The 18,525-nt window shown below is 41.9% G+C and overlaps 2 protein-coding genes across 3 annotated transcripts; one reads left to right on the top strand and one right to left on the bottom strand.

Moving 5' to 3' along the window:
• Window positions 1-192: 192 nt before the first annotated feature.
• On the top strand, window positions 193-5,753 carry LOC133915633 (histone-lysine N-methyltransferase ASHR1). Of its 2 annotated transcripts, XM_062358863.1 has the most exons (14): window positions 193-347; window positions 565-710; window positions 844-978; window positions 1,266-1,320; window positions 1,405-1,529; window positions 2,246-2,334; window positions 2,431-2,512; window positions 2,640-2,738; window positions 2,824-2,902; window positions 3,076-3,195; window positions 3,288-3,394; window positions 3,606-3,675; window positions 4,766-4,829; window positions 5,170-5,753. In XM_062358863.1, exons 1-14 carry the CDS (start codon window positions 236-238, stop codon window positions 5,348-5,350), a joined length of 1,464 nt encoding a protein of 487 aa, XP_062214847.1. In that variant the 5' UTR covers window positions 193-235; the 3' UTR covers window positions 5,351-5,753. The 2 variants fall into 2 exon arrangements, with proteins under 2 accessions (XP_062214847.1, XP_062214848.1); XM_062358864.1 differs by lacking the exon at window positions 193-347 and having other exon boundaries at window positions 571-710; window positions 839-978.
• A 2,490-nt stretch (window positions 5,754-8,243) lies between these two features.
• Window positions 8,244-10,787, bottom strand: LOC133915634 (probable plastid-lipid-associated protein 4, chloroplastic). The gene is made up of 6 exons (XM_062358865.1): window positions 10,328-10,787; window positions 10,139-10,252; window positions 9,838-9,936; window positions 9,220-9,294; window positions 8,744-8,811; window positions 8,244-8,399 (listed from the first exon to the last, which is right to left on the bottom strand). The coding sequence occupies exons 1-6, from the start codon at window positions 10,694-10,696 to the stop codon at window positions 8,327-8,329; spliced, it is 798 nt and encodes a 265-aa protein (XP_062214849.1). The 5' UTR covers window positions 10,697-10,787; the 3' UTR covers window positions 8,244-8,326.
• Between the last annotated feature and the right edge of the window lie 7,738 nt (window positions 10,788-18,525).

Raw genomic sequence — 18,525 nt, forward strand, 5'->3', positions numbered from 1 at the left:
AAATTTTAAGAACGTTGAAATTCCAACTAGCGATAGATGTCTAAAATTGCTATATTTGAAAAATAAAAATAAAAAATCGAGCTTGGAGTTTAGTGCTGGGTGGCTTTGCCGAGTTGGGTTGGGCTCGGTCCGGATGTGGTTTAGTAGCAGTTGAGAACCCCGGCCCATCGCAACGTTACCCCCCCCCCCCCCCCTTCTTCCGAACCTTCTGGTTCTCTCGGCGCGGCGCGGAAGGATGACGTCGTGGGCGGAGCCGCTGCAGCACGAGCTTGCCGGCCGCGGCCTCGCCGTCGCCTCCATCCCCGGCAAGGGCCGCGGCCTCGTAGCTGCCCGCAGCTTTTTCCCTGGTAAAGCCGCCCTCCCTCTCCGTTTCTCCCCGAACTGACGGGGTGCGGTTTGCCCCCACGACCTGCTCGACGGAATGCGCGAATGGTGCCGGCCGTGAATGCTGGTGCCATGACACGCGTGACGCGTCCTTGATTTGGTGTGATGGTTTGTTGCACTGGTGTCGCTCATTTGCTCTGCCTTCCCATGACGCTGACGGGATTCTGCGATGTGTTTCAGGGGAAGTTATTATCAACCAAGAACCTTACGCATCTACGCCTAACAAGATCTCAGTTGGATCGATCTGTGACCATTGTTTCTCATCCGGCAACCTGAAGAAGTGCTCGGTTTGTCGAATTGCTTGGTACTGCGGCAGGGCTTGCCAGGTGCTGACTCTTCAGCGGTTACATTTCTATGGATGGCACAAGCGCATGTGTTTGTGGCTGTGCGTCAACATTCATTCAGTACCTGTTATGCTTTCGATATATCATGCTTTCCTGTGATATCTTCTTAGTGCAGAAAGAAGAATGGAAACTGCATCAACTAGAATGTCAAGCGATGGCAGCACTTACAGAGGATAGAAAGAAGGCGCATACTCCTACAATACGTTTGATGGTGCAGCTTGTACTAAAAAGAAAACTGCAAAACGAGAAGGTATTAGGCCTATTGGCTGGTTTTGTTCTTACCTTGGTAACAAAATATTAAGAGGAGCGTGATTCCTGCAGACAGTCATTTCGACAGTGCGCTTGAAAAAGGATCCCCTTAGTTTTTTGTACTCCCTGTACTATGCCTATTTGCCACAAGGAACTTCTCATTACTGAGTAGTATCAGATGCTTGTGATTTCTGCCAAAAATTGCATGCATCATGTGAACGATCTTTGTATTTTATGCACATTATAGTTGGTTGTATTGTGTTAACGTGATACTACCTGTATTGCCAGGCTATTCCATCTTCAGGAATAGATAACTACAGTCTTGTGGATGCCTTGGAGTCCCGTATCCTTTCCTCTTGGTACATTTGATTGCTGATTAATATAAATACTATGATTTGTGAATGTCGGATTGACTACATACTAATAGACATATCTGAGGTTGATGGAAATCAACTTGTACTCTATGCTCAGATGGCCAATCTTGTGAGCCTGATTCTTCCTTCGCTTGACCTTGAGCTTGATCTTAAGGAAATTGCACATACTTTTTCAAAGGTAATTCCCAGCATAGTGTTGCATATAATAAGGTTGTATAGTTTTGCACTTCAATATAACATAGCAATATTTTAACTACTATAGAAGATAAACATTCAAATTGACCTGAGCACTTATTATCTATTTAAACATAGCTGGTTTTGTTCGAGTAGAGTAGCATCTAGGCATGGGATATCCCATGAAGCGAAACATTAGACTTCAGAAAATAAATGCCATTGTGCTCAGATTCATTCTTCTCTATTTTTGTTTTTATTTACTATTCAAACATCACCCTTAAATATTTGTTAGGACTAGTCTAACAAAGTATTTGTCTTTTAATCACAGCATTAACTTCAAAATATTTTTCATCCTAGACCTTGGTTATATTCTTTTTTCTAGAATACCATGGTTATATTCTGAAATTTCTGGTCCCATTTGTTAGCAACCCCTATGATATATGAGCTATTATGTGCTGTTACACTTGCTTCCGTATCCATGTCTTTTGTAATTGAGTGGCGGCCCTTTATGTGATTCACTGAGATGACAAATTATTCCTATTTTTTTCCAACTTTCTCTGGACAGTCATATTTTTTATATTATGAATCTTGTAACATTGCAGTTGCTGTATATGTTATCTTTTGGCATGACACTATTGCAGTAAGGATTAATTTGTGGGTTCAAGGATATTTGTTGATGAATTAAGCGTGAATGATTGATTTTCTGCCGCACATGTGCAGTTTGCCTGCAATGCTCATACCATATGTGATCCTGAACTTAGGCCTCTTGGGACTGGACTATACCCTGTTATATCTATTATTAACCACAGGTGGTATACTAAATTTGCTTGTGCAGCATTTTCCTCAGATGTAGCATTTGATAAATGATTGTTTTTCTTTTTACCCTTTTCTTTTTGCATATTTAGTTGTGTACCAAATGCAGTTTTGATATTTGATGGTCGGACAGCTGTTGTTCGTGCATTGCAACCAATAGGCAAAGATGAAGAGGTAAGGAATCTACCTTTACCTTGTGTCCTGAACACATATTCCTTAACTTGCATGCCTTGCTTTCTTTCTACCTTTTCTCTTTGCCCTTTATCCTTCTGGATAATGTCAGTTGTGTATCTTTTGTCAGGTGTCAATAAGCTACATTGAGACTGCAGCAGTCACTAAGAACAGACAGAATGATCTGAAGCAATATTTCTTCACCTGTACATGTCGACGCTGTGTCAAGGTTTTCCTTTATCTCTTTCATGGAAGATTAAAACACTTTTGACAATCCAAATATTCCCTTCTGTACAATTTTCTCAATTTTACAGGGTTCTGAAGAGGATGCTCTCCTTGAGGGTTATAGATGCAAGAACAAAACATGTGATGGCTTTCTGCTGCCTAACTCAGGTTGGTTGCTAAGACGGAAAAGTACTATCTGAAATGCTGGGAAAAAAAGAAACGAAAATTGAGTGGATTGACCAAACATCTTAGTGATATCTATTGAAACTGAAAAATGTCATTTTGTTTCAGTCATCATGAATCTTGGTGCCTTACATTATTTACGAATCTGACATCTGTAGGAAAAAGGGCTTATACATGCCAGAAATGTAGCATTTCTAGGGATGAGGAAGAGGTAAAAAGGATGAGAAGCGAAATACTAATGCTGTCGGATAAAGCTTCTTCATTTCTTTCTTCAGGAAGTATCCTTGTTCATGATTAGGTGTCTATATGAAACAAATATTCCTAACATTTGACCAAAATGATTACCTACTTCCTTAATGAGGGACAATAGATAATACTGAAGCAGGTTCTATGTACAAGATCATCGAGCAGCTAGAGCAGAAGCTCTACCATGCTTTCTCAATTACTTTGCTGCACACGCGTGAAACACTCCTGAAGGTATATTTCTAGCTCGTGTACTAATACCAATCAGTAGGGGTACAAATCAAGCTGAGTAGCTGACTCAAAGGATTTATACCTTCCTTTCTAAAATTGTTCTGATCATATAGGTTCCTGGTGTTGGTTTTATAAGATAGGCACAATCAAAACCACTGGCACTCACCCATTTAACTATGCTCTGCTATCTTTTTAATACCTATTATTGGTCCAGATATATATGGAGTTACAAGATTGGCGGACTGCACTGACGTATTGTAGATTGACAATTCCAGTTTATGAAAGTAAGGCCGTTTTAATCTTATTCTGTTTAAATGAGAACATGTTATACATTAACGTTTTCTTTTCATTTTTTATGTGTCATATTTGTAATTTGAGACGTTGTATTCCACCTAATCAGATGTTGCTTTCTGATTTTATAAATGTTTTGCACATCATATATAATCCAATATGATAATGCTTCAATATCTTATGCGCGAAGGCTGCTTTGTTGTTATGCTTGTTTCTTGTTTGATCACATTTATTAGTGCTCTGTTGAGACCTTAGAAGCTAGTTATGAAGGAAAATATGTGCTTAGCCCATAAAATAAAATTTGGTGAACTCAGGATTGACCTGGAAACTACCACCTAGTAGGAATCTTCTGTTTTTCCCTCAATAAATAACTGAGAGGTAGAGACCTGATTCTGTGTTTCTTTCCATTGATACTCCAGAACAAACACTTGCTAAAGAAACAGGCCAGGCTATATGATTTTACACTGTTGAGGCTTGATTCATCATTGTATTACATATACAGTGGGGGCTTTCACTGCTTATTTTTCTCCCTTAGTGACAAAATGAGAAAAATGGGAGAACTGATGTGTCATTTCACCTTTTCTGGTAAACTGGAGAGTGCATCCTTGTCTCCTTGCTCTACTACCACTGATCAGGGTTAATAAAACTATATTTGCAACTGTCATCATCTATGATGCTGCAGCTGTTGCTAAATTGATAGTTGATACTTGATACCACTGATGGCTGTTGGCCACAAGTCTCAGCTGGTGCCCGGTAGAATGGTATACCACCATCCACCAAGCAAGCACAATTGCGGAACTTCTCATATGGTACTATTGAAAAGGATAATCTTTGGTGATTATCATTATTGTTTTCTCATCATCTTTTTAGTTGGATCATGTGGGTTTCATCTCTAGCCCACCCCAACTTGCTTGGGACAAAGGCTTTGCTGTTGTAGTTGTTGATAATCTTTGGTGATAAACTAGAGAGAAATGATATTTCTCTTTTCAGAAAGTAAATCGTTTATCTCCATATGTTATGTCACAATTTTTTGGACTTCAAATAAAACTCAATGCTCACTAATGTTTTTTTCACTTACATCAGGAGTTTATCCACCTTTTCATCCAATGATTGGACTACAATTCTATACTTGTGGAAAGCTTGAATGGTATGGATTAATACCCATTCACCTTGTCCACATGCTTTGGCTATTAATTTCTTGCGCTTACTAAAATGGCTGGTGTTATTTTTTGACAAAAGCTGATTTTTAGATTGACTGATAGGGTAGGGCTTTTTTTAATTATAGAAAAAACAAACTCTAGCGAAGTGTCAACATGTAACTTATTTATAAGTTGTGACCTTTTATCAAGTGAAGCTCACAAGCAGCCTATATTTTTGTCCAGTGTTCCACATTTGTCCTTTTTTAAAGCTTTCCAATTCTTCTTCATACCCTTAAAACAGTCACACTCTTGATATTTACAGTTACATCTAGACTTTTTCCATTGTAGGCTGCTTGAGTGCACAGAGGACGCTCTGAAATCTTTAACAAGGGCCGCAGATATACTTGGAATAACACATGGCACAAAATCCCAGTTCATGAAGGAGCTTTTTGGCAAGCTAGAGGAAGCAAGGGCTGAAGTTTCTTTTAGGTTCTCGTCCAGAGATGGGCACGATGAGCCATTTTCATGAGAAACTTCTGATCACCAACAACAACAAAGCCTTTATCTCAAGCAAGTTGAAGTAAACTAGAGATGAAACCCACAAGATTCAACTAAAAAGATGATGAGAAAATAATAATAATAAAGGTACTAGTGATAGTAAAAAAAAAAAGCGGTACAAGGACCTCTCTGCTTTTTTGAGGCAGAGTTCATACATAGAAAACATTGTGGAGACCATGTCTAAGCATAGAAATAGCATTGCTGAGATAACATCAAGAGCCTGCCCTTTCCAAGCTTCCTTCAGAGATGGAGATGGGGAAAAGGATCGTGCAATGACCATATGTTCATGTGTTTTCCACAAAGGTCATGCCTTAATCTGTTGTAAAATGGATTGGTTGTTGAATTTAATTATTAACATGTAGCAAGTTGACCTCTGTGCTTTTTTACGGTTTCAGTTTAGTTACCCAGGCTCGAAATCTTTTTTTTTCTCATGTCACAAGAGCCTTACAACAGGGAGCACCATGCACTGTTCGAGATTCCAGATCCCTCATTTTACGAGAATCCAAATACAGATTCTGGTATCGTAGGAGTGGAATTTGGACAAAATGCATTTATCATTCCATTTTCTACTCATCAACTTGCTCCGGTTTTCATGTTATGTCCTGTATGAACTATACTAAAATATCAGGCCTAGTTTTTACCCGTTCCTGAAGGTAATGAACCGTTTCCTGCCAAATTACTTCGTTTCAGACAAGCTCTTAATATCGATTAGGTTTGTCTTTTTTCGAAAGGACGGTAGCAACTCTATCGATTTTATTAAAAAAGAAGAGAGTTAGATCTAGTTTATTAGAGAATCAGGTTCTAAAACTTTATAACTCTATAGTTTATTTGAAGGGAAACTACCGAGAAACCCAAATAACTAGATGACCTTGGAATAAAGCTGACCCAACAATAGTTGACATGATACTAAATCTACCAATCGACGGTGTCCGATGAAGGTCATCATTGCCCAGCTCGCATAACAGCATGGCAGCTCTGACTTCCTTGCCGAAACTTTAGGGGCTCCTCCGAAGTGTAGTTAGTTCCAATGCCGAACCTAACCACATCGTCACTAAGCCGACGACCATCGTGGCGCGAGAACTTAATCTCCAGAGCAACGCCTCTAAGAGGATGCAACGTCGAGTCGCTGTTGTCACCCGTCTGATTGCCTAAACTAGGTTTTCACCCAAAGACTCTACGAGAGGGGAGTAGGGAGACGTCCTGACAACGCCTCTAAGGAGGAGAATGGCACCCGAAGACGTCACCATCATCGATGCCAGCCAAAAACCAGGCAATGCTTTCACCAGTGGCTCCCACTTCTCGCCCCTCTCGCACGGCCAACCTATGCAAGGGCCACGTCGCCTCCTCGCAACCGCACCATCCTACGGCCATCCCAGCGCCATGAAGCATCCCACGGACCCAACCTACAGAAGAGGAGGAGACCGGACAAGGGGAGGAGCAACGCAAACGTCAGGAGCCGGGACTAGCATGGTGCCGTCGCCACTTTGCAGTCGGGCTGTCCCACGGCCATCCCAATGTCACGAAGCTCCCCACGGGCTTAACCTGTAGAAGAGGAGACTGAGCAAGGGGAGGAGCAACACAAACACCAGGAACCAGGATCGGCATGGTGCCACCGCCACCGGATGCCGATCGGAGCAGGGATAACGCTCCACCAAGTCGTTGCGCTCCCCGCGGACTAGATCTAGGGGAAGGAGATAGATCCGACGAAGGGAGGAGCACAGCCGGGGGTGCCACCCCCCACTTCGTCGCCCTACGATGGCCACAACATCTGGCACCACGACAACGACGCATGGTGAAGTACCGACGGCAACAACCATGCCGCGAGCTAAGGAGCCATCGCAAACCACCGCCAGCCACCACACGAGCCACACCAATGCCAGCATGCGCGCCATCACACCGTCACCGCTGACAATAGCGGCAACAGGCAATGAGAGGCTAACAGCAACGCAGATCGGCAATAGAGTAGACAACAGTGATAAGCAGACTGATGACATTGGCGACCACAACACAGCAACAGATCAACACAGCATTGGCGGCCACAACACCGCAGCAAATCCACATGTCAACAGAGGGACAACATCAACAGGGCAGTGATGAGCAGATTGACAGCAATAGAACATGATAGCAGAACCGATGGCGAGCATCCCCATCGGTAATGGGCAGCCCAGAACAGCATTAGCAACACCAGAAAAACACGAGGGAGACACCAACATGGCAACAAAGGGACAACATCAATAGGGCAGCAACAAGCAGACCAACAACAAATCGGCGTCAAGCACCAGTAGAACAACCTCAAAAGGCTACCACAACATCAGCTCCAGTAGCAATGTGTTAACAGGCAAAGCAGCAACAACAACAATGACTGAGCAGGGACATCGCTTGCGCCGCATCGCACTACACGACGCCACACACCTGTAGCACACGGCCGCTGCCGAGGTGAACCACGGCAGAACTCGGCGCCAACAAGCAGATCTAAGCGCATTAGCGTGGGGCGCGGCAGATCCGGCACCGCCGCAAAGCGCAGTAGATCCGTCGCCGCCACACAACACCATGCGGCAACGTGTGACCACGCCACCAGGCGCGCACAGACCCAGTCAGGCGCAATAGCTCCAAGGCAACACGTAGAGGAGAACTGAAGTAGAGGGGAAAGACGAGCAGAGGAGAAAAGGCCCACGGCGGTAACCGCTTAGCGCCGTCATTGGCCACGGCTGCCACCGCCGGTGGCTGCCGCACCGAGCAGATCGATGAGGTAGGGTGCGACGGGGAAAGAGTCGCCCCTGAGTCTCCTCATAGAGATGATGCGAGGGCCTAAGAGAAATTTTCTCAATACGTTTATCTCAAGACATGAAAAAAAATATAGAATGTTTCGGATGGTTGGCACCTAACTCTAGTAGTAATATATATAATTCTGGAACGAGTTGCGTCATATATTATCATCTAGTAATTATTACAATGGGACTCTGTACGTTGGGTCGATCATCTTCAGTACGAACAAGTTTCCCTTGTCGCCTCTTGAAACCCTGCAAGCAAGCAAGATGGGTTCTTGCAATATTAGTGATTGTATCCCTGAACACTGAATTCCTTAATATTAAGCACGCTAACAATTGTACAAAACACCTGGACCTGGAGGAACGCTATCCTCAAACTATCTATTTCCATCACCCCAGGGACAAAAGGCATCTAGTGTTTCAAACATTAAAGCTTGGGTACCAAAGTGGCCAACTGGCCATCTTCAATTTATAGGATAAATAATTTCCAGTTTTAGGGAAAGCAAATTCATAATGATTAACAGATGGAGAAATGGAACAATTATAGTGGGTTCAGCTTTTCACAACAAGCCGCTAGGAGGGAAAAATAAGCTAACCTGAGCTCTTCATCAAGGTACGTAATTTCTAGTTCACCTTTACCACTTCCGGGCGATTTGATTCGGATCTAATCACAAAGAGAAAAGGTTAAAATCAGTAATTTATGAAGCATATTGTAGCATAAAGATCGACTATGACATGTAAATTAAGATAAACTTTTACCATGCATGTATTGACAGAAAAAGGAACCTTTTTGAGGAGAGAAAAGATCGACCATGACTAAGAACACGAAATCTAAACAAATCTAGTAAAGAAAATAAGGGAGCACATTATGACCAAAACTATACGTATGTTGAGATCATGCTATCAAGGTATACCTAGCATGCCTATTTGTTAGCAGCTCACCAGTGAATTGCTATGGTAAAACTAAAACTAAATGTAAGCATTTCAAGCATAAGCTAATGATATAAAATGAAGTATAAGTTATTTGGCACAGTAACATCCAATCTATTGATTGAAAGTTGCAATGTCTTACCAAACTAAATATTTTGAAGTAGTCAAATTTAACCGCCACTCTTTTAGGATTCAGAGGCACCAAGTTGGCGGTAACCTGCAAAAACAAATATTAGTGCATCACCATGCTCAGAGTAACAGCACTGGTAAGTATTTACTAATTGCTAGATAAAAAATAATCAATAATCGGAATATATTTACAAACACAAACTTGTAGTGGGAGAACACTAAATTTAGTATGCCAACTGCTTAAGGGAAAATATGCAACATGATTGCAGAAATTATCTATGAACATGGAATTATGTATATTGAAACAAGACATCGACAAACAAAATGTTGAGTGGAGGGAATGAACACCTTCCTACAAATCAAGTCAAGACTTCACTACTGTGATCAATGTTTCAGCTAACACATTCCTTCGACTAGAAGAGCAGGCCAACGCCCTACTTGCCAGAACCGCTTGTGCTTGACAATAACACATCAGAAATATCTCGGCTACATGTCACACAAAAGCAATAAAGCATATCGTCCCTCTATGAGAACTCTTTGCTTCATGACAAAGTAAGGAATTGCAGATGTAAAAAATGAGCTTCTGAAAGTGAAGGCATACTGGAGTTAGTTTCAATGGAAATTGAATTACCTGATTAAAGTAAGGCCATGTTTCGATATTTTGGGCTCTTAAAGTGTCGGTGTTGATTGCTTGGTAAATCTTCCCAAATGGCCTCAGAAACTTTGGCCTCTGCAGTAGGAAATGAGCAGAATTTGACGTTCCAATATGAAGAAGAGTCTAGCAATTCTCTTCAGCAGCAACATGCTCTTAAGGCAACAAATGAACTGATTAAATTGCAAATGAAAACGAGCATTTGATCACTAAGAAATTCTCGGTTTTTCATGCAATTTATAGAAACGAAAAGTAGTTGCTGAGGTAAGAAGAAAGAAACATTTGGTTGCAGTATGGATGTCGAGGTGGTGTACAGAAGCTCCCATTTCCCGTTGAGGAGATCGGACTTGAGCGGCTCCTTCACTGGGTTCACCGCTTCCAATTGCTGAACAATCTGAAGCAAAATCAAGTCGCAAGCTCATCATTGTCAGCATGGATAACGGTGGGGGCTAGCTTCTTCTCAACTCACTTGCTCGATGCGCTCCTTGTCCTCCGGCGTAGCCTCGACGCCGCGGTCGAGCGGCACGATGGCGGCGAGGAGTTCCTCCTTGAGCCGCTCCGCCTTCTCAGCGTCCTTCTCCCCCTTCCCCGTGAGAAACGGCGGCAGGAAGAAGAAGGACGACACACCCGCCCTCCACCTGCCCCCGCCCTGGCGCCCGCCCGGTGCCGCGGCCGCGACCAGCGCAAGGCCCGGCCCTCTCTCGTGGCCTGTGCTCCGCGAAGACGCGAGAAGGTGGGATGTAGCGGCGACGCCGGGGCCGGGGCTGGCGAGCAGCGGGAGCGAGGCGCCGGGCGCGCACGGGACAGAGAAGGGGAGCGGGAGAGAGGCGGGCGCCATGGCGCGGCGGGAGCGGAGGGAGGCGGTGGGATTTTTGCGTGTGATTGCGGTGGAAGTCCCGTGCGCGATTTCTCGGATAAGACAAGGGAGTCGCGCGTTTTTTGAGTGGCGGATAGAGCGCGCGCCGCGCGGGGTGGGGGTGGGGTGGGGGGCGCTCGGAAATTCCATTAGCTCATGCCCACGCAACATGTTAAAGATAGTTTATTTATGTTAATATATATATATATTACAGATGTAATTAAAAATTATAAATTAGTGAGAGAATTAACTGATGAACGGATATAAGACGAGACCATATACGAACGAGACAACCCCTGTATCCACGGCCTCTTGTGGAATTGCCTTTCTCGCGGATGTTCGCTGACACTGTTGCCCTAGGGAGCATGTTGTGGCGTGCTGCGGACGCTGCATGGCTTGTCAATGCAGGTGTCAGGTTATAGAGAAAATGATCCTATTAGATTATGAGTGTGATTTTAATGATTAATAATAACATAATTAATGTGACTAACATGTTTGTCAAGAATATATGTTAGTAGATCTCATATATACAATACATGAGAAGTCACCGTAGTCGAAATAAAGTTAAACTGAATTGAAGAAATCCTAGAAAGATTTATCTCATTGGAGCATATTTGACAAAGCAGAGAGAAGCCTGAAGATCTCACTGCAAGGTCTGGGGATCAGAGAAAATACACATCAGAGTATTTTGTACAGAGAAGATTGCAGTCATTGGAGTTGAAGATTAAAGCACCAAATGGTCCGGTGATTAATATATTGCACACATCGGACAATAAACAATGCAAAGGGGCAGAACGAAGTTTAACTCATCGGATGGTTCGATGACGAAGGCTGTGCACACCGGAGTATTATTTCTAGTGAGGGTTGCATTGACTTAGTTGGCTGAAGTCAACTCACCGGAGAGTCCAGTGATGAAGTGATGTGTACCGGATGCTTTCATCGGAGTAATTTATACAGAGAAGAAGGAAAGATTCGGATGGCTCAGGATAACTTACCGGATAGTCTGGTGATGGAAATAAAATATACACCGGAGTGTCCGGTGTTCACAAATGCTTGAGTGGGGTTCTAACAACTAGTTTGTGAGAGTGTACTCACATGATGATCTGGTGTTAGTACTATTATTCTCACTGAATCATACGGTGTTAACAATTTTTCTGAGTCATTGGGTTAACGGCTAGTGCGCAGTTTTGAGGCTATAAATACCCTTCCATTCAGTCATTTGAGGTTGCTGGAGTCCAGAGAAGTTCATGTACACATGAGAAGACATCCAAGCCACTAAAATACTTAATGTGATTATCCAAGGCAATTAAGCATATGATTAGTACTTATAGGCTTAGAGAGAGTGTTGCTAGGTGATTGCCGCCTAGAGACTGGATCAAGGAGTGATATAACCTTGTACCAAGTGGTATGTTGATACCTTAAAGTCTTGATGACTCGTCGATAAGCTTGTTAACCCTCCGATTTGGTGTGGAGTAGTGACGAGAAGCGTGTATGGAGACACAGAGACCCTTGCCTTTGTGGCTCAAGCTCCGAATTGATCACGACGGCAAGGAACCGGAAGAGAGGCTAGTGGTGAGATCTTGCCTTGCTGGCTTGGTGCTTCATCTAGGTGGAGGTATTGTCTTTGTGACTTGTTGACTCAAGAGCCGTGACTAGGTGCCAACTGGGAGCATATCTTTTATGGAGCTCCAACGCGGAGTAGGGATGACATTCATGCCATCGATACCATACGAAAAATCATTGTGTCGGGTTTGCTCTCTCTACCTTATTTACGTTTCCGTATTTATATTCTTGCAATTTACCTTCTTAGATAGGTTGTAAGTGCTTTGATCGATAGAGTAGACACATTAGATAAACCTAGAGCACATTAGATAAAAATTAATATAGTTTATCTTATATTATTTTTGGAGCCGAAATAGTTCTAAGTGTCATAATTCACCCTCTCCTCCTCTTAGGATGTCATTGATCATTTCAATTGGTATCAGAGCTATGGCTCATTTCTAATTCTATAATTTGTGTTAAAGCTTCACACATTTCACAATGTTTCGTCAATTCAAATGACATTTGAGCCTTAGTCTTATTGTGATTGGTTAGACTTCACCGCCTAGTGAGTTATGACGTTCGAGGTTGGGATGGATTTCAATAGTGCTCCACTTTTCGATGGCACAAGTTTTCCTTGGTGGAAAATTCTAATGACTTGTTATTTGTAAGCCCGAGGGTTGGATGTTTGGAGAGTCACCGATGATGAGATGAGACCTCACATCACCAATAAGGAGAGACAATTAGATGCATTGGGCAAGAGTATCCTTTTATTATCTATATGTGTTGATGCATTTAATCATGTTTATTCTCTCACTAATGCACATGATATTTGGATTAGTCTCATTGAAATATATGAAGGCACAAAGGATGGGAGCAACGAGAAATATTATGTACTTGTTACTAAGGTCAATAGCATCAAGCAATTATCCCATAAAAGTGCTAATGACATATACTCATGTTTGAATATTCTTGTCAATGGGATCAAAGGGTTAGGTTTGACGCCAATTGAAGATGATCAAGTGGTGAGAAGAATACTTCAAACTTTTCTTCTGAAGTATAAGTTGATAGTCTCCATCATCTACGACAACAATGACATCAAGAAGATTACTCCAAATCAAGTGCTCGGTGAGATCACCGTCCATGAGATGACAATGAACATAGGGGTAGAAGCTTTTTCCTCATCCAACATTAAGAACATTGCTCTCACAAGTAAGTAAGCTCAATGCCAACACATAAAAACATGGATGAGAAGACAAGAGTAAGAGTCAAGCTCAAGTGAAGATAATGATGATCAAGATGAAGAGAGCGATAAAGAGGATGATTAAAGCACATCAAGTGATGAAGAAATTGATCCTAAGATGGTCAAGCTCTTCTCAAAATTAGAGAACAACATGAATAGGATCAATACTAAGGTTGATGATCCAATCTCCATTGAAGACTTGGTCAACATAATTGATCATATTAAGAAAGAGAAGAAGAAGACCAAGAATAAGAGGAAGACAAAGGGAAGAGCCAAAGGGAAGAGCCAAGACATTCACAAGCATAGGAAGATGGATGATCGACGATGAAGAATCAAGCTCAAGTGATAAAAGCTTCACCATCCTTCCATCCAAGAAAAGTTCTTCTTCAAGGTCGTCATCACGTAAGTCATCTCACAAGTATCTTATGGCCAAAAGTATGCATAGCGATGTAAGTGATGATGAATCTGATGAGGATTCTCCTTTCTATTATGAACTCCTTCATTTGACCAATGAGTAATAAAGGACCCTTAAGAAACAATCTAAAGAGCTTAAGAAATTCAATGCACTTAATTACATTCATGCTACCTTTGTTTCTAATTATGAATAATTATTGTGCAAATTTAATTTACTAAACAAGGAGCATGAAGAGATTAAAGCTAAATTTGAGTGCATTGAATCCCAAACTAAGGTCCATTCGAAGCAATTTACCTCTCTATTTAATTTCAAGCCTAAGGTAGATACTTCTACTTCTTGCAATGATGTAATTTATATATCATGCTCACCTTTTGCAATAAGAAATGCATTGAGAATATTTTTTTAGAACCATCTAATGACCTCATTGCACAAGAAAATGATGAGCTCAAGCAAGAAGTGGAGAACCTCAAGAATGACTTGGCAAGACTAAAGGGCAAGAATCATATCCAACCTCCTCAAAATAATCGTGCTTCTATGGTGAAGAAACTTGCGGAGGGGTCTATCGTGACATGCCTCAAATAACATCAAGAAGCCCACAAGTCCTTTCAATACAAACAAGTGAAGAATGAGACTAAAGAGAAGAAGAAGATAACAAACAAGTGAAGAAAGAGACTAAAGAAAAGAAGAAAATGACAAACCTCTCCAACAAAACCTCCAACCTCTATACCAAGCCTAACTACAAGATCAAGACAAAAAGCAACACTACAAGCTCAAGAAGAATGACAATGGCAAGGTGGTTGCACATATGGTTGGGGGAAATGATTGGAGATGGAACCAACTCATTTTGATGCCCAAGGAAGTCATCACCAACATGAAGGGACTCCAATCAGTTTGGGTTCCAAAGAAGACTTGAAGCACAAGTCGGCTTGGGGATTTAGAGACTTGGCTCATAAGATGAAGTGAAGGTTTAAGCTAAGAAATCAAGTGTACAAGATGAGTACATTCATGGAGATTATAATAATCACATATCCAAATCCTCTTCCAAAGGTAAAAGAGGTAAATGGTAGCTAGACTTTTGTTCATGTATTTTGTTTTTTGCTTCTAGCTTATTTGTCTCGTCTAGGATTGCATATGTTCATTTAAATTTATTGTAATGGCTAGTATACGTTTTCATATGATAGGTTGCTTGTGTTTATCTCTAACCCATGAGCAAACTACATGGTTTATTAGTTATAGGTTCATTTCATGATACTAGTTTTTACATTTGGTATCTTTTATCTGCCATGATCTAATCTGTAGGATAAATTTCCATTGTTATCAATAACAAGTGCATATATATCTCACAAGTATTTAATACTTATATGCACAAATTTAGAAGGAATATATCCTATAGGTTGTGATTTTGAGATTAACATGTGTTTCTATTGACATCTTTTGTAGTCTCATGGAGTAATCAACATGTCCCCAGTGACATCTTTTGTAGTCTCATGGAGTAATCAACATGTCCCCAGAGGTATGCAATGTTTAAATACTTCAATTGGTATCATTGTCAAATATTTTATTCATTTAAGCTACCTCCAAGCATAATATAGCTTAAACTTCCTATCTTGACATATTGTCTAGTTGTGCATATATTTTTTTCTCGTCATATGTATGCACACATATAGGGGGAGTTTAGACTATATTATGCGAGTTTCATAAATTATGATCCATGTGCTTTCATAGCCTACAATTGATATCTTTATTTGTAGTGATATCCATACAATTAGTATCATTTTATTAGATCATGATTTGTGAAGCTTTCTCTCATGTGCTCTATGTTTTTCATTTGAGTTCAATATGTGTTTATAGTCTTTTTTGGAGATTGTTGACAAAGAAGGAGAAGTTTGACGACCAAAGCAAGATGAACGATGCGAGGAGATTGTAGCAACAAGAAAGACATCTAGAAATACTGAAGTTGATAAAAGGGGAGAAGAAAAGATGCTAGACGTCTAGATTGACAAAAGAGAAGCTCTTGCATAGGTAATTCAAGGGAGATAGTGACAATAGAGAAAAGAAGAGCCACAACAAAAGGGGACTAAGTGATAAGAACATTCATCCAAGAAATATGGTAAGACTTTGTGTTTGTTTATGATCTTTATATTTGGTATCATTTATTATTTATCACTTACTTTGGTTGTGTTGTCATCAATCACAAAAGAGAGATTATAGCGAAAATGACCCTATTAGGCCATGATTGTGATTTTAGTAATTAATGATAATATAGTCAATGAGACTAACATATTTATCAAGAATATATATTAGTAGGTCTCATGGGTGCAATACATAAAGAAACCACTGCAGCTGGGACAAAGTTGGACTAAATTGGAGAAATCCTAGGAAGATTTGCCTCACCGGATGGTCCGGTGCTTTGGGTGTTGAACTCTCCGGAGAATATTTGACAAAGGGGAGAGAGGCCTGAAGACCTCACCGGAAGGTCCGGTGATCAGAGAAGATACACATCAGAAAATTTTGTTCAGAGAAAGTTGCAACCATTAAAGTTGAAGATCAAAGCACCGGATGGTCCGGTGATCAATATGTTGCATACACCGGACAATAAATAGTGCAAAGAGGCAGAACGGAGTTCAACTCATCGGATAGTCTGTTGATGAAGGCTGTGCACACCGGAGTATTATTTCCAGAGAGGGTTGCATTGGCTCGTTTGGCTGAAGTCAACTCACCGAATAGTCTGGTGATTAAGTGATGTGCACCGGATGCTTTCACTAGAGCAATTTACACAGAGAAGAAGAAAATACTCGGATAGCTCAAGATAACTCACCGGATAGTTTGGTGATGGAGATAAAGTATCCACCGGAGTGTCCGGTGTTCACATAGGCTCGGATGGGGTTCCAACGGCTAGTTTGTGAGAGTGTACTCACCGGATGATCCGGTGTTAACAACTTTTCTGAGCCGTTGGGTTAATGGCTAGTGCGCGGGTCTGAGGCTATAAATACCTCTCCACTGAGTCATTTGAGATTGCTGGAGTCCAGAGAAGTTCATATACACATGAGAAGACATCCAAGCTATCAAAGTGCTTAATGTGATTATCCAAGGCAATTAAGCACAAGATTAGTGAGTGATTAGTGCTTATAGACCTAGAGAGAGTGTTGCTAGGTGATTGCTGCCTAGAGAGTGGATCAAGGAGTGATCCAACCTTACACTAAGTGGTACGCCAACACCTTGGAGTCTTGGTGGCTCACCTGCAAGCTTGTTGACCCTCCGACTTGGTGTAAAGCGGCGATGAGAAACGTGTATGGGGACGCAGAGACCTTTGTCTTGGTGGCTCAAGCTCCGAAGTGATCACGACGGCAAGAAACCAGAAGAGAGGCTAGTGGTGAGACCTTGCCTTAGTAGCTTAGTGGCTCATCTGGGTGGAGGCCTTATCTTTGTGACTTGGTGGCTCAAGAGTCGTGACCAGATGCCGACCGGGAGTATATCCTTTATGGAGCTCCAACGTAGACTAGGGGTGGTATTCATACCATTGGTACCATAGAAAAAAAAATCCTTGTGCCGAGTTTGCACTATACCTTATTTACGTTTCCGCATTTACATTCTTGCAATTTACCTTCTTAGATAGGTTGCAAGTGTTTTGATCAGTAGAGTAGACACACTAGATAAACCGAGCACATTTAGATAGAAATTGATATAAGTTTATCTTGTATTATTTTTAGAGCCGAAATAGTAAGTGTTCTAATTCACCCCCCTCTTAGGACGTCACTGATCCCTTCACAGGCAGATCTACAAAAACTTCATTAGATTTAGCTTTCTTGCTCTTACATCTCTTGGTGTCCTTCTTGCGCTTGCTCTTAACCCTGTAAGTGTACGATTGATGCCCTGTGCTTTTTACTTGATGAAGAGGAGTGCGTCCTCTGCCTTGGTAAACTTATCGACGATCTTCATGAGCTCTTTGACTGTCTCGAACTCCTTTCTGGTAATGTCTTCAATGCTTCTCCAGGTCTTACCACTCTAAGTGAATGCTTGGATGACAGTTGCTGATCTTGGGATGGTGTTCTAGATGTAGCTGAAGCGACGTACGAACTTGTGCAAGGTCTCGCTCTCCGTCTGATCGCAACGATAGAGATCTTTTTTGTGCCAAGGCAAACACACGTACCTTGGAAGTTAGCTCGAAACACATTGCAAAGTTGCTGCCACGAGTATATTGTTCATGGCAATAGGTTAGTCAACCATGTCCCGACTACCCTTTCAAATGCCATAGGGAGGTAATTTTCCATTACCTTCTTGCCCCCACTAGTCACTTAGATGGTCGTGGTATAGAAGGAACTCAACAGGATTCATGCTCTCATTGTACTTCTTGATTGACTGAGGGTGGAACCTAGTCGGCAAGCTCATCTTTCGCAGGTCTGGAGGAAAAGCCAGACACTCATTGATGGTGCTCTGCTTGGTCCCGAAGGCCTCGAGTGTTTTACCCATGCGAGTCAGGGATCGGCCCCGGCTTGAATGATGCCGGTACGTCCCTCAATCAGATTGCCGAGGGGCGGACGATGCAACCTCAGGTGTCCTCGTTCTCCTCCGCCAATCGATAACCTCGTGCAAGTCGTTGATCGAATCCTCGGT

The sequence above is a fragment of the Phragmites australis genome, chromosome 4, assembly GCF_958298935.1.
Source record: "Phragmites australis chromosome 4, lpPhrAust1.1, whole genome shotgun sequence".
In the NCBI taxonomy this organism is placed as follows: Eukaryota; Viridiplantae; Streptophyta; class Magnoliopsida; order Poales; family Poaceae; genus Phragmites; species Phragmites australis.

What these genes read in the sequence shown, in the direction of transcription:
- LOC133915633 (XM_062358863.1), top strand. Translation starts at nt 236, where the DNA reads ATGACGTCGTGGGCGGAGCCGCTGCAGCACGAGCTTGCCGGCCGCGGC. An exon ending in TGCCCGCAGCTTTTTCCCTG is followed by an intron (nt 348 to 564) that starts GTAAAGCCGCCC and finishes GATGTGTTTCAG; the next exon opens with GGGAAGTTATTATCAACCAA. An exon ending in ATATCTATTATTAACCACAG is followed by an intron (nt 2,335 to 2,430) that starts GTGGTATACTAA and finishes TTGCATATTTAG; the next exon opens with TTGTGTACCAAATGCAGTTT.
- LOC133915634 (XM_062358865.1), bottom strand. Translation starts at nt 10,696, where the DNA reads ATGGCGCCCGCCTCTCTCCCGCTCCCCTTCTCTGTCCCGTGCGCGCCC. An exon ending in ACAAGGAGCGCATCGAGCAA is followed by an intron (nt 10,253 to 10,327) that starts GTGAGTTGAGAA and finishes ATTTTGCTTCAG; the next exon opens with ATTGTTCAGCAATTGGAAGC. An exon ending in ACTTCAAAATATTTAGTTTG is followed by an intron (nt 8,812 to 9,219) that starts GTAAGACATTGC and finishes CTTTGTGATTAG; the next exon opens with ATCCGAATCAAATCGCCCGG.